Source organism: Lissotriton vulgaris, chromosome 8, assembly GCF_964263255.1.
Source record: "Lissotriton vulgaris chromosome 8, aLisVul1.2, whole genome shotgun sequence".
NCBI lineage: Eukaryota > Metazoa > Chordata > Amphibia > Caudata > Salamandridae > Lissotriton > Lissotriton vulgaris.
This window is the reverse complement of record NC_141696.1, coordinates 186,604,531-186,620,792: the sequence shown is the minus strand read 5'-3', so window position 1 is coordinate 186,620,792 and position 16,262 is coordinate 186,604,531. Positions and strand designations below refer to the sequence as shown.

Sequence of the window (16,262 nt, the reverse complement as noted above, 5' to 3'; positions counted from 1 at the left end):
TCAGGTCCACGGTTCATGTTTGGGTGGGCCTGGCCCACCCGGCCCACCCTTTAGAACAGGACCTGCTGGTAACATCACATCAAATCATTTCCCATCAGTGGCGAACGAGTTTGTTAGGAGCATCACAGCGGTGTTACAGGAGCACGTCAACCTCGAGGCGTCCAAGAAGAGGGCGCCAGAGCATTGCTTTCCCTTTCCTGCTGTCTGTCCAGACACTGTCCGCTGTTAATGCTCGCATTGAACTGATCAATAACTTCTTTGTAGAATGCTGGCTTTTCCCAAGGTGTGTTAATGTTGTTAGCCTATTAACAGTCCATTTAAAAAAATGCTTGTTTCATACATAAAATCAAAAGTAAACATTGCTCACTTACTTTGTGAGGGTTCACTCCTTTTTTCCCCATCACACGTATTAAAGCAAGCATTTGCAATACAGATCATTTTGTCTCTTGTGCAGTTGAAACTTTAATAAAGAGCTGCACAACACAATAAAGGTTCAACACGGACAGCAGCAGTGCATCCTTCCCTGACACAAACAATTAGTGAAGGAGAGGTGATAGTAGCAGACGGACCATCACTCAGTTCTGTCACAAATATAGGACAGGTACAATACAGGAAGCTGATAACCTAAAGAGGGAACGAGAAGGGGCAAAGGATAGTTATTTAGGGGTCCTATAACCATCCCCTATTGTGACCAAACTTTGCACAATGTTGTTACTAACTGCAATTACATCACAGTAGTGAGAAACAAAGCTAATTTCCCACTGCTGTGATGTCAAAATGCTCAGTTCTGGTGCTGGAGCTGCCTTCTTTAGTCCTGCAAAAGCCTGTTCTCAATAGTAGATGGGCCTGGAGGCCTTATATAGCATAACTATTAGAAATGGAATACCTGGTTGGCCATGGCAATCACCCAAGCCAGGCAGGACCCACAACTCTAGTCAGTGTAAGACAGATACACCCTAAATGGACCTGTGCTCACCCTCTGGTAGTTTCCCACAGAGCAGTCAGGCTTAACATAAGAGGCAATGTGTAAAGTATTCATGCACACTTTAATTACAGTAACACAGTGAAAACACCACAAAAAGACTCAACAATAGTTTACAAAACTAAAGGATATTTATCTGATTCTAATAAGACCAAAGCAACAATAATCCAATTAGTACTTATTAAGATTTAGACGCTTCAAGTATGCAGACCAGTACAACATTGAAAGTGCCTGTGCGCTACTATTTAGGTATTTATGGCAGGTTCCTTGGGATTACAACGATCCCTGTCGGGGATTGAGAGAGGGACTTTGTACACATTGGAGTGAGAAAAGCAGTACTCCACAAGTCCTTGGGATGGTTCTGATTGTGCAAAAGGGTGTGCACACGAGAGACCTCGCTCGGTCCCTCGCAACCGTTAATTAGTAAATTCAGACACCTGCGAACGCGCAGTGCCGCTACAATTGCTAACAGTACCTTCCTTCTGGAGCGTGCAGTGGTGATGTCCTGCTGTTTGGACCCATTTCACCAGAGGTCTCCTCTAGAGAGATGGAGATGCAGCGTCCGCCTTGCGGGACCATCCTCGGCGGTCCGATGATCCAATGGTACTAGTCGTTCTCCCTTGGTACTACAGGTGTGCAGCCCACAGCGGCATGCAGCGATGTCTCGGCTGGCACGTCGGCCTCCTGAAGATGCTCTGGATACTCCTGCAACACAACTGCAGGGGGACGCCGCTGCAAGGGGCTTCCCTTGATGTTGTGGCGCCTCTTAGGCGGTAGAGTCAGCGGCTGCAGGCGTGGCACCAGGAAGTCGTGCGTGCAGCTGGCACAGCAGCCTAGAATGGATATGCATGCCCTGGGACACCGAGCATAGAGCTCACCTGCATAGAGCTCACCTGCAGCTCGGGGCATGTGCTGTTCAGTAAAGTTGTAAGCGCTGATCTTAAGGGGCATCCATCGCCGTGTGGATGTAGAGGAAGTCTTTGATAGCCCTAAGAATTCTAAGACCAGGAGGCATTCCAAAAAGCCCTTGAAGTTATTTCAAGTTGCAAGAGGTTGTTGGTTAGGGACAGTCCTTCTCACTGTGAAAGGCGGCAGGCCAGCACAGCAGAGTAAGTTGCAAAGTGGCAGTCCCTCCTGACAGCACAGCAAACAGCAGGTGGCTGGCCAACACAGCAGAGCAGTTAACAAAGTGGCAGTCCCTCCTGGCAGCGCAGCTCCTCTTCTTGATAGTCTCCTCAGGACCCTAACATGAACTGAATTGGGAGTGTTAGGGGTCTAGTACTTTTACCCAAATGTGCCTTTGAAGTAGGGGAGACATCAAAGAGGCCTTTTAACCTCACAAGGTCCCTCCCTTCCTTGGCTCCATACATACTATAGGGGAGTATGCAGCGCTTAGTGTGGGAACAGGCACAGCCCTGTTCAGGTGCAAGTGTCAGCTCCTCCCTCCCAATCTACACCAGATATGCCCATTAACCTGGTGATGGGCCATCAGGGTGCACATCTGACACCCCAGCTCCCTTCGTGTGACTATCTACAGGGAATGCACAAAGCCCAGGTGTCACCCTAACCCAGACGTGTATTCAGAGACCGGTAGAGGCACAGAATGGTTAAAGTAAGAAAGTGCCAATTTTCTAAAAGTGGCATCTTAAGATTTTCAATTTAAAAACCAACTTTACTAAACAATTTTTTATTAGTGAGTCTAGAGACACCAAACTTAAATTTCCTGCAAGCTCCCAAAGGGAAATTACACTTAAAAGATGTTTTAAGGCAATCCCCATGTTAACCTATGGGACAGATGGGCGTGGCAATAGTGAAAAATGAATATAACGTTTTTTTTTTACTACAAGGATATGTATAACTCAAAAGTAAATGCCCGACCTTTAAAATACACCACACCCTGTCCACAGGACTATCTAGGGCCCACTTTAGGGGTGACTTATATCTATTGAAAAGGAACGATTGGGCATGGCAAGTACATTCATTTGCCATGTCGAAATGGCATTTTAAAACTGCACACACAGGCTCTGCTATGGTAGGCCGCAGCCATGTTTACAGGGCCTCTGAGTGGGTGGCACAATTCGTGGTGCAGGCCCACTAGTAGCATTTAATTTACAGGCCCTGGGCACTTATAATTCACTTTACTAGAGACTTATAAGTAAATTAACTTTGCCAATTGTGGACAAGCCAATATTACCATGTTTAGAGTACAGTGCATATGCACTTTAGCACTGGTTAGCAGTGGTAAAGTGCCTATTATCCTAAAGCTAACAAAAATGAGGTCACAAAAGGGGAGGAGGAAGGCAAAAAGTTTGGGGATGACCCGGTAGCAAGGGCCAGGTCCAACAATAACATTATAGATTGATAACTGTGAGTAAGTGGTCTGTTTTTCACCTTGGGGTTCTAACTGACATCACTGACAACTTGTGCTATGCTCTCGCAGTCTATTTAGTGTCATTTAGAACCTCTCAGTTGAAAACATCCCAGTTATTCACAATTACTCACCTGTAATTCTATACTTTGTACTGTCACCGTAAACCGACATAAACCTACTTGAAATGCAAAACTCCTGGAAGAAATTGCTAAACCTCATTTGAAATTACCCTCCATTCATGTACTAATAATATAGGATGGTGAACCCGTATCTACCTAATGTGCTATGCCTTCTCAGTGGGTTCCACATCTAGCACTATGAAAAATTCAAGAGGACTACAGTTCTTTGGTTGTACACTCCCCTAGTTATGGGTTTCCTAGTTTGAATGAGGTTGTGTCCTTCATGTTGATATTTATGTTCTCCTTTTGTTAAACTGTCAGATCTATATTAAATGTTTAGTTGGGTGAGAACAAAAAATGCTTTTTAATGGTGTTTTCCTACCACAAGATTAATAACAGAATTGGTAAATCAAGGTACTCTACTTCTCTTTTCCATTTGCACCTTTGTCAGGAATATACTCTTTGTATCCCACCTCAAGGACAATAAAACACTTCCTGTTCATAAGGCAGGGAAGAAAAGAAATAGAAGAAAGTGACTAGAGAAGCTATTGAGCCAGACGAGGGAGGTGTAAGGCATTAGAGAGGATAGTACAGGGGTCAATGAGTAGGTGGGGCTTCAGATTAGTGAAAGGGAAAGTTGTAGCAGGGATGGCAGGGAAGCTCTTGCTGTCAACTCTCTAGATCCCATAGAGGAGATGTACATTTTTTTTGTCTTTGAGAAGTTACCTTCTGTAGTTATTTTCTTCAGTGATTATGAAAACAATGTGCTAGTAATAACTTAGTTCTCAAGGGTTGCACATTTCTCTTTATAGAATTGTTTAATTAATTTCAATAGTGAGACAGATCCTTTTCGCAAAATGAGAAATAAAATAATTGTTATTATTGCGCTACCAAAATGACGAATCCTACCACCACTGAGCTTACTTTCCTTTTGTTTGGAGTTTGCTCGCCCTCCTGACTCCGCAGCTGCCTTCCTCTTCCTGGGACTGCTTCCTGCGTGACCCCGCTGACTCCCCTGTCGTGGTTTACCGGGGGAGATCGGCAACCTTAAACCTTACCTCCTTCTGCTGCCTTTCCCATTCAGCTATGCTTTAGGGGTAGGTTTTAAATGGTGGCTTTTCTTGATGGATATTTTGTTTACCCGCAATTTCCGTCATCTTGTTGGCCTAGTTCTTGGGGTCTGTGTCCCTGGTTCCTCCATCTTGCGGTTTTCAACTGTCCCCCTGATGCCCATTGCAGTGAAGTGACCAGTGCCCTTCTTCGACCCCCTCTGAGTCAACTACACCCCACTCCTCTTGTTTGACTTGGTGAGGCACCCCTTTCCATTTCTAACTTTACCCGACCCAGTTTTGAAGTCCTGCACTGGTTGTTGCTGATCCCTGGACCCTCTCCGGTTTTGTCCGATTTGCTTACTCTAATTTTTGGTATCCACTAAAGTACTCTGCTCCATGCCCGGTGTTCCTGGCTTGATATGTCTCCTCAGCCCTTTAATTTCCCCCTTGGTCTTGTTTTCTATGTTATCTTATGCTTTAGCAACAGAAGTATTTTATCTTATGCTCTAGCAAATGATGTATGTTTTTTAACACGGTCTTTCTCCATGCTATTGTTTTTGCTCTAGAAACTAATTATAAATATGTAACTCTGTTCTGCTGTAACCACTTCCTTAAGTAAAGCGCTCTGATACTGCTGGGTCCAGCCAGCGCTATATAAAATTCTTCAAATAAATAAATAGCAGCTTATTCATAGCCAGTGGCTTCCAGGTATTATATGTTTTCATGTTTTTATATTTTTCAGGATACCAAACACTTAAACTTTTTGACATCTGAGCAGGCCTTGGCAGACTTTGTGGTGCTGATACGGTTCTTGAAAGAAAGCATACCGGGCGCCGGCAATAGCTCTGTCATCGCCATTGGCGGATCGTATGGAGGCATGCTGGCTGCCTGGCTTCGGATGAAATATCCAGATGTTGTGGTTGGGTAGGTGAGATCAATTTTTTGATCTTTGGAAGTTCTCTTTGTGAGTGTGACATACGCACTGGTGGTAGATCTTTTCTGTTACACAACTGAATAATGGTTATCAGTTTTAAATATCCCAGGGTCTTGATATAAGAGAAGACCCTCTACAAGAAATGCTATGTTGCAAAATAGTATTACAAAACAGTGGTCCAAGACCTCTATAATTTGAAAAACTGAATTAATCAGTAAACAGTCATTAATTAAGCAAATTTAGGAGCATGTACACATTAATCAGCTCTATCCAGTGAATGCATATATTCATAAGAAACATAAAAAGGCAACAGCATCAACAGCAGACCAAGATCAATATTTTTAATCCATTGTCTCTGGGTCAAACAAGCCACATAGTTCCTGGCTATAAAACAATACGAATCATATTGGTTGCCCCGAATGGAGCGTGCAACATAGCAAAGGGGTGCAGTAAGATGTGTGTGGTGATTAGAGAGAAAAAAGAAATTCAAGAAGTAGTGACATAAAATATTCAAATTAGTTATACAAAACAGTCACGGATCCACATTCATCCGTCCTGTACTACCTGGCCACTAGATTACTTAAACAAACTTTCTCATAAGTTTCTCAAGATAAATATATATCATTAATATTTGCACATCAATATAGAAACCAACGGGGTCCGGGTTTTTTATATACAGAGCGTCGAAGTTTCGACTCGTCTTAGGGCCTTGCGGTCATTTATGCCTGGGCCATGCGAGTCTTCATCCCTTGAATAGAAAAAACGAGGCAGAAGCGATATCACACGGTACCGGAGAACATATCCAGTTCAAATAAAGGTGGGACCGTCCAGAGGGAAGCAATCTCCAGTCCACCACTATTCCTCGTTGAAACAGATATTTTAATATACAAAGACTGCAGCTCCAGATATCGATGAAGAATTGGAATTAATGGTCGAGTAGAAACAGCTGTAAGATATACGTTACCTGTCCTGCATAAACAACTGAAAGGTCCACTCTTGATGAAATAACAAGTAGGCTCAAAAAGAAGGATAATTCTTCTATGCGAATATAACGTGCCTGACATTTCCATCTAGAGACGGATTCCTATTTCAGAAGACGGTGAACCCTTTTATACAACAGTTCAGTCCTGAATAAGGTGTACCCGTATCCAGGGGGCTAACACCGAAATGCGTTGACGCCTTTTTTTGACCTAATACAGAATCCAAGTGGAGCCTAGGGAAAAAACAGATACTCATGAACTTTTGATACTGTGACTCCCAGTGGAATAGATAAAGGCAATTGGATCATGCAATCTTGTAGCACAAAGATTGAAAGCCACAACTTTTTCTGGGGGTTTGTTTGTAGAGCAACATTAGGTGTTGTCTGTTTTAAAGATTAGGATTCGCTAATGTTTTTAATCTATTGATGTTTAGAGTGTATGAAGTGATGCTGATAATTTTGTAAAAATGTTATGAATTAAAATGCACAATGTTTTTTAAAAAGTATTGTTTTATTTAGATACATTGTCAGAAAAAGTTTTTTTGTTGAAATTTTAAAATCATGTGTTCAGGATAATCCATTTATCTCACTCTTCTCGCCTTTTTCTTTTAAATAAAAAAGATTGTAAACGTTACATTCTAGTGTGGAAACTTTAACTGAATGGTTTTTTAGGTCTCGTAGCGATAACAGCGCATAAGCCCTGTCTCGCCGAGATCTTTTGTTATTGACTGTGCTTCCCAGGATACAGCACCTGGCCGCGCGCATTGCCTCTTCAAGGAGGCGATTTCAGCGGGCCACGCGCTCGCGCACGCGCTCAGCTGCTGTCTCCTGGGAAGCACCAACACCACACACGCATGCGCAGAAACAGAGACACACACACACACACGAGCGCCCATGCACGCACCCACACATACAGAGAACCCACCCCTGCCGTCGCATACACACACACACACACACACGCGCGCACACACACACACACAAGTGCACCGAGCGCCCACCCACTTACCGCCACTCCGGAATTCAGCCGCCACCACGGGGCTCTCTCTAGGGCATGGGAGCCCCGCGTCACCAGCACTGCTTCTCTCTGTGGGCGCGGCTTCTCTCCGTGGGCGCATGCGCGGGCTTCAGAAGCCGGAAGTCCGCCCCGCGGAAAGTTTCGATTTCGCCTGTTTGTTCAAGGAGCCAGTTGCACGTTGTGTGAAGTTTACCGCAGCAGGTAATTACCAGGTGCAATACAAGCTTCTCTTTCAAACACCCCCCACCCCATTAATAGAAACCTGCGGAACTTTAATAGGGAAAAGGTGCCGGTGAATACCAGTTCACGCGGGTTTTCATTGCGGAAAGCAGCAGGCCCACATGTTATGCCTTATTTGCATGGCTTGCATTTTAATAGGCATTGTTTATTATCCCATATTAATTCTGATCTTCGAGGTACCACAATAGGTTTCGTTTTCTCTCAGACCTGCTCTCCATGTTTAAAATGCCGATAAGGGCCTTGTGCACCATCTGCTCGGATTACTTCGATAACGTTAGGGAGGTTGCGGCGATTCACTGCGGACACACCTTCCACCATTGCTGGTAAGTGAAGGCGGGTATTTTCGAGCATAGGCCCTTCTGTGCCCCAGTGCTTGTTATATACGGTGGAGAACCATAACCATATTGGTAGAATGATACTTCCAGCTCGTAATATTTTTCATATTGTTTCAAAACAAATATTAAAAGTATAGAGGCCAACTGCCAGGCTTGGAGCAATGACACACTCTGAAAGGCGTTAGTGTGTAAGTGTGACTTCTGAGACATAATTGCCTATTTTAACATATTCAAGTTTGTTTGGGGTATGATAGAGGACGTCATCATCAAGGGCCATCCTTTATTACAATAGTATAGGGAAAAATGTCATTTGAATCACGCGTGAAAGATTGAAATGCTGTGTTTGTTTGGCAGTTTTATATAGCGCGAACTCGACCCCAGGGCATTGGAAGGCTTTACAGGAGCACTAGTTACATTAAACAAGGACACATTAAACTTTTTTGTAGACTCGGGGAGATAGCTCAGAATCACAGGATGTTGAGGCGACGCCAAAACTGGAACCCAGTTTCTCAGCTCTGGCCGTTACGCCAAATCAGGGATCTCTAAAAGGTGACCTGCAAGTTGCGCACAGCGCTGCAATGTTTCGCGCCCTGCCCATCAGCTGTCTCAAGAGTAAACAGCACAGTCATGGGCCAGCATTATCACCATGTGAAAGTCCAGCTAATAGCGATATGCTGACGAGCGAGCAGGCTGAGGTAAAACTGAATTCCGTAACTTCACGTTGATTAAATTGCAAAGTGCGGTGTGACTCTCGCGGGCACCTGTTGTCGCGTGTCTCCAGAAATACAACTGGCATTTGGGAACGCTGGCAGGGCCTTGGCATGGAGACATGCTCCAAGGCGTGGCAGTCAGTGAGTGACCGTGAGTGACCGCGGACACACCCTTTCGGTGGCATGGAAGATGAAGGGGGCGCCGTGGCCCCTTAGGAGGTCCGAGGAAGGCTCGCCCCCAACGGCGAAAGATATTGAGTAGCTGCTGGCCACGGGGAGGCGGGCGTGCAACCACGTCGACGAAGTTTGGCCACGTCTATTCCTTGGTGACTTGTAAGTAAAGATTACCTTTGAACCTATTTCACATACATTTTATGTGTCAGAGGCGGACTTGGTTAGCGAGCTCCGTAGTTTACTAGGCCCGTGAACGAGTTGCACCTTCTGTCCAATTCTCTTTTCTGGGACTTGCGGTCCTGCTCGTGTCATTTTAAATTAAGGAATTCAAGTCAGATATTGATTAGCTGCCCGCTTATGGAGCTGGGAAACTTCAGATCTCTGACACTACTGAAGTCGTTGGAGATATAACTGGCAGATGGGGGGCCCTTGAAAGGCTCATCGGATTGGCGCAGCTACTCACATGTCAGGAATTGCCCAGCACATTAGTGTCTCTTTGAACCAAAAGCTCAGGTGCACCACACAACAACAATAGATCAATAGTAACAATTATAAAGTCCATATCCAATAGACAAGGAGAGAAGGATTCCTCAGTTTTTTCTCTTTATTCCAGTTCCACTGTGTTTTTTTTTACCTAACATGGAAATGGAATAAAGAGAAAAAAACTGAGGAATCCTTCTCTCGTTGTTTATTGGATATGGACTTTATAATTGTTCCTATTGATCTATTGGTGTGTGGTGCACCTGTGCTGTTGGTTCAAATTGTTGAGTTCCTGAGGGAACAAGCACTGTGACGATAGGTGCGATTCGGTGTGCACACGGACCCTTGCAAGTACATAAGGGATAATACTTTTGGAGCAATAGTGGGTTTGGTGCTGGCAGTGAGAAGGTTCGACGGTTAGTTTGAAATTTTTCCACATTAGTGTGCCTGTCGGGCCCTGGCAGCCTTCCTCATTAGAATGGGGCAAGGGGCGTGGCCGATGTAATTAAAGGCATGGCTTAAAAACACTTGAGCTAAAAGTCTGTGCTTAGCATACTGAGGCGCTGACTGGTATTTTGTGATTAGCGTCCCATTACAAAGCGCGCCATTGTCCACACATTTATTTTTTGTGTTTTAAGGACTGTGAATTGTTAGATCTGTTTCTTCTCGGTGCATGTATGACGACTACAGTGCTAGTAAAATGTTTGCATTGAACACAATCTGAAGTGCGATTTGCTTTACATTACATTGAAACGGACAATTCCGTGAAAGGTGGGGTTGAAACATTTCTTTGAAAGCTTGTATTCGGTCATACCCATGAAAATACTTCAGTTTTATCAATCAACATTGTTTCTTCGAAATAACGTGAAAAACCTAACCCTCCTCTTAACCCTACGCTTTGAGCATGGCCCTTATATTTAATCTTGCATAATTGCAAATTAAAAAAAAAATTTATGCAAAGCATTGTCATTTACAATGCCAGTAACTCAAACTTTAATGCTGCGAGACCTATTGCATTGTAAATGCTTGTTTAATAATGCATGTTGGACGTATGGGAAGTTGTTAGACCATTAGTACAATATTTTCTCCAGGGAATTTCCTTTGACTTTTCGTGTCTATAGTACCCTGTTCCCTGGAACACGTGGGATCTTCTCTCTTTTCTTAAATGCTTCTGACCTTGACCCTTTTAACCATTTATACATTTTTGGAATTTCAGCCGCCTTTATGTACTTTAAGAAGGTATCTTCTGTGTTAAGTTGTTCAAGATAACCGACAAAGGAAATATATTCAAGGGATAAAAATGATGTCTACTTTAACATTTCAGTGTATAAACCACAGCATTGTATTAGTTTAAGCCAGGGTCGTTTTTTCTGCAGTAAGAGCTAATAATATTCAACGAAAATCATCCCGAAATAATAATATTATTAATCTTGTATTAGTGACCATATCAAACAAGATTACGTTATTGACCATCCTATCCAAGTTTACCAAAAGTAAACACATTTGTGCATCAGGCAGGATTTCCAGCAGTAATGTAAAAAAAAGGCGTTTGCCAATTTGTAATGCCTTGGCATTGGTAATACAGAACAGCCAAAGCTGCAGTGCCGCTGGCACCAAGGTAATATTGTTAGTAATAAGTGTCCCCAACACCACATGATTTATAAATCAATATCAGATTAATATATATATTTTTTGGAAATTAAACCAATTTTCGTTTCAAATACACTCTTTTGATGTTGGTATACATATATTAATTGGTCCAAGGAAAAGCTTCTGATTTATTAGGCTGACGGCCCATTGGAGAGCAGCTTATATGCAGCTGGAGAGCTACCAGTAGCTCATGAGTTACTCGTTAGAAATGCTCTTTTGAGCGTTGGAAAGATGTATCCTTGTCGTACAAATCGGTATGTAAAAGCACTCCGGATGTAAGTCAAGTTTGTACAGATTGAAGACCAGCAAGCCCTGGTGACCAAGAGACAACACTTTAACCAAGAGATGTATGAGGCCAATCATGCGTGATTTTACGTACTAAAAGGAACATGTTGAGCAAAATCTTTGTTATATTAACTTGCTCGACTAGTCTTGCCTCTGACATAACCTGCCTCATTTCCCTGCATGGCACTATGAAATGCAACAATGTCTCAATGGGAGTCAACAACAGCACATAGTTCAAATATTTTTATTGGATGCAGTTGTATTATCAACAGAGGCATACCAATATGCTTCACAGGTTATACAATGCATCATCAACCATGCTTTTAAAATGTGTACTAAGTGCAAGGTGAACACATTGTGCTCATTAAGAGATATTTAAGCGGCCCGAGTAAAACACGCGAAAAATGAAAGTAAACCAGCGTCTTGGAAATATTTCAAGAAATTATTATGCATGAGTTATTGCAATACAACAATGAATGCGAAATTGTGTCATAATTAAGAATCCAAATTTTGCTGGTACCAGTTGACGGCGTTTCGACATTCATGACTAGAGGTAATCGTGAGGACAAAGGTGACACAAGGTGGGTGATTGCTGCCTGACAGAAATCCAAAGCACTGATGGTCACACTGGTGTGTGTATAAGCTAGGGTCTGTGCCAGCATTTCTGGTCAGCAGGGATGGCGGAGAAGATCCACTGTGGTCTGTCAAAAGTTGAGACTGTGGTGTTGTTTCTTGTGCAATTCATTTACCCTTCAAATCATGCCCTTCTATTGACTCCCATTGAGATATTGTTGCATGATACTATATTTACCCAGGTCTCAAGTGGGGCGAAGGGTCTCTCCTGTGGTTGGTAATATGGTATTATGAAATGAGCATTGTCAAGCTAGCTCAGTGTATGAGAGCTCCACTTTTCTATCTCTTCTGAAGATCCTTTGTGTTCTTCTCATGAAAAACCCAGATACCTACTAGTACCATGATTTAGTTTCGCTCATATGTATGCTACTTTAACCGTCTGAATGAAAAAAATGTATAAAAGTTTGGAAAATTTGGGAAGGGGTTAGCATCAGATGCTCAGTTTCTTGGTGAGGTGAAGTTCGGTATGGCTGAGTTGCGATGTTGCTTCCTCTTTTCATATGTTTGCTTAGGAAGCATGTTTAGGCTTCAAGTGGGCTAGGACGAATATATTTTATCCTGCAATACCCTTGCCCTGAAAACGCTGACCAACTTTAACAAAAAACATATTGGCAGTACCTCTGATACAAAACAAAATCCTTACTTTGCCCCGTGAGTTAACTTTAAAAGGCAGCTTTTTTCCCTGAAGATCAACCATAAACCCTTACTATTTCTGAGTGATTCTTCGAAAGTAATTTTGCACTCCAAATTTAATGATTCTTCTAACCTAAGGCAAAGTTGCTATGGCGGGTGAAAACAGAACACTGTCTGGGCTTCAGGCTTGCTGATGATGATCACCAAGCAGCTAAGCATCTAGCACACCAGTGGGTCATATGGTGCCTTCTCAAGGCTCTCTCTCTTCCCATTCACATCTAAGGCGAAACGAAAATGGTACAGCTACACCTCATAACTTTCTGAAGTTTCAGCAGCACTTTTTATGTTTCGCCTGAGCCAGCGCGCATGCGCTACTCTTCGAGGCTTTTTTTTTTCACAACCAATTTTATTGAGCAAAGCAGGCAATAAAATCGTGGCACCCCACAGATCGGAGATCACCACCAACAGTACAGACACAGTATATCAGATGAGTAGCAAATGTTCAATCAGGCACCGAAAATAGGCTCAATATGAATAAACCCCAAACCCACCCTACCCCGCAAACTCCCGTCCCCCCCAACTCCCAGAAACTCCCCCCCACGCACGTGTACATGTAGCAGCAAATAAAGGGTGTAGGTGTAGTGCGACAGGTGTGTTGCAGAATCGGGCCAACAATGTCCGCACAATGAAATGTCCTCTTCTCGCTCCGCTGGGGGATCCAGCGTCAGACCTCGGTAGTCGGCCCACCGCTTCCAAATTTTGTAGTGTTTGTGTGGGCAGCCCCTTGCCTCAAAGATCGTCTTTTCAAGGCCCATGTAATAGTCCAATCCAGCTTTCCACGCAGACAGGGGGGGGCCCTCACTCCCTTCCACGCCCGGGCTAGGTCCCGCTTGGCAACAACAAGCCCCAAAAGCAGCAGGTGACGTTTATAAATGTTCCCACCAATGCCCTCCATAACATGCAGCAACCCCAGCCGATGGGTGCGGGAAAGATCCCAGCCCAGGACCTCAGATAGACAGTGCCACACGCCTCTCCAAAAGCCAGACAAGCGACCACACGACCACACAGTATGCAACAGGGATCCAGGCACAGCCCCACAGCGCAGGCACTCCGGGGATTCAATCAACCCAGCCTTCCACAATCGTTCACGGGTGTAATAGGCCCGGTGCAGGTACTTAAATTGGATGAGCCGGAGTCGCACAGCGATGGCGGTCCCACGCGGGGATTCTAGGGCCTCCCTCCAATCGTCCTCATCTAGGGGGCCCACGTCCACCTCCCAAGCCGCCCGAAGAGAGTGTAGGGTAGAGGAGCAATGGATAACCAGCGTTTGGTAGATACGGGATACCTTCCTATCCCCCAGGTCTCCCATAAAGACCTTCGCCTCGACCGGGCTAAACTCTGGTAGGGAGTCTAGATGGGCAATGCTCGGGATGAGGGCATGGCGCAGCTGTAAATAGCGGAAGAACTGGGACTGAGGCATTTGAAACTCCGTGCGAAGTTCCTCGAAGGATTTGAGGGTAGTGCCGGACATAACCTGGCCCAGTAGCGAGACACCTATCGCCTCCCAGCCCTCAAATCCGGCCAGGGCCGAAAGCTCTGGGAGCAGGCCATTATGCCAGAGCGCGTCTCCGCCGTCAATTTGTCCCACCAGCCCATGCGGCGTAGGGCCTGTCTCCACACTGCAAAGACCACTCTAGTGACCGACGGTAGTGCACGACGCAGACGGGCTGAGTATAGAATGGTGTGTAGTGTATTATCGCCCATAAGCGACCGCTCCGAAGCATACGCCGGGTCTCCCCTGTCGCTGTACCACCACTCGTTAAGAACAAGTAATTGAGAAGCCTGGTAGTAAGATAGGAGATCAGAGGTGGCCAGGCCCCCGCAATAGGTAGATAGGAAGCATGTCTTCAACGCCACTCTGGCCGCTCCGCCAGCCCACAGAAAACGGCCCAGTGCCGAGTTAACCTGGCGAAACCACTGCGGACCGATAGGGTAAGGGAAGTTCTGCAGCTGGTACAATAGGCGTGGGAGCGCCACCATTTTGAAGATGGCAGATCTTCCAAAGATGGTGAGGGGCATTCTGGACCAGGTCTTGATATCGGCCTGGACCCGTTCCCACACCGGCAGGACACCACGGTCCCAAGCAACGGCGCGTGACTTCGAGAGAAAGACGCCAAGGTATTTCAGCCCATCCGTTGCGACGCACAGTCCTGCTGCCCAGGGGTCCGCTACGGCCCCGCCGCCCAGCACCCATAAAGTTGACTTGTGAAGGTTGAGCCGAAGGCCGGAGATTTCGCCAAACAGGCGCATGACCTCCAGAACCCGGGGTACTGAGTTCTGCAGGTCAGTGAAGAAGAAGAGGATATCGTCCGCATATAATGCAATTCTATCCACTAGTTCACCACTCCACACAAACCCGCGTATCTGTGCATCAGCACGCACCCGAGATGCTAGGGGCTCCATCGCCAGGGCAAACAGGTACAGGGACAGTGGGCAACCCTGTTGGGTACCCCGACCAATCCGAAAGCGCCCGGACGTGGCACCGGCCACCCGAACCGAGGCCGTGACATTGGTGTATAGTAATTTCAGGTACGACAGGAACACCGGACCCAGGTTAAGGCGGGGCATGAGTGCAAACAAGTACGCCCAACTCACAGAGTCAAAGGCCTTGTCCATATCTGCTAGCAGGAGTGCCGCCTGTTCGTCCCGAGCCCCCATGGCATCCACCGCCGCCTGTGCCCGCCGGATATTATGGCGAGTTGCCCTACGGGGCATGAACCCGGCCTGGTCAGGGTGGACCAGGTCCGCAATAAAGGGCAGTAGGCGGTTCGCCAGGGCCTTCGCCAAGATTTTGGCCTCTATGTTTAATAGCGAAATGGGCCGGCATGAGTCGTGCCTGTCCGGGGCCCTGCCCGGCTTCAGAAACACCACGATCTCGGCATGGCGACAATCCGGCGGTACCTCCCCCTGGACCCGTGCTGCCTCAAGCGCGCGTCTATACTGAGGCCCCAGATGGAGGTGAAACTTTTTGTAGAATTCGCACGGGTAGCCGCTTGGGCCCGGCGCCTTCCCTGTATTGAGCTGTCCCAGCGCCTCCCCGAGTTCCTCAGCAGAGAGCGGGATGTCCAGCGCAGTTCTGGTGTCATCGGAGACGGCCTGTGGCGACAGGTCATCTAGATATGCGGATACCTCCTCCGCCTCCAGGGAATCCCGGGGGGCATACTGTGCTTCAAAGTAATGGGCAAAGCTAGCCGCGAGGCGGGCCGGGTCTGTCACCACTGAGCCATCCTCCGCCGTGAGGCCCGGCAACGTGAGTGGCTGGAAGGTAGCCTGACATAGTCTGTGGAGCATCGTGCAGGACTTGTCGCCCCATTGATAAATCCTACTACGCGTGGCGAGCCACGCCTGTCTGGCCTCATCGTGCAGGACCGAGGCATAGGATTGCTGCGCCTGCAGGAGCTGCCGTATCACAGCCTCATCCCCCCCCTCCCGGCCACGCTGTTCCAAGATCTCTACCCGAGCGGCAGCGGCCGTAATGGCCTCCCGATGTTTCCGTCGGGCGGCTGCACACCAGGCGATGTCCACTCCCCGTATCGTGGGCTTCAGCGCCTCCCACACCACCACTGCGTCAACGTCTCCCACAAGGTTATCACGCCAATAATTATCAACC

At 46.2% G+C, this 16,262-nt stretch overlaps 1 protein-coding gene across 2 annotated transcripts in view; it reads left to right on the top strand.

Moving 5' to 3' along the window:
- PRCP (prolylcarboxypeptidase) overlaps positions 1–16,262 on the top strand; it is a 319,478-nt gene that overhangs the window by 171,712 nt on the left and 131,504 nt on the right. For both annotated transcript variants that reach the window (XR_015299267.1, XM_086933910.1), the window contains exon 4: positions 5,267–5,448. Coding sequence is in view for 1 of the 2 variants with exons in the window: in XM_086933910.1 (XP_086790036.1) it covers positions 5,267–5,448 (182 nt within the window). In the remaining variant the exon portion in view is untranslated. The remainder of the gene's footprint in view (positions 1–5,266; positions 5,449–16,262) is intronic.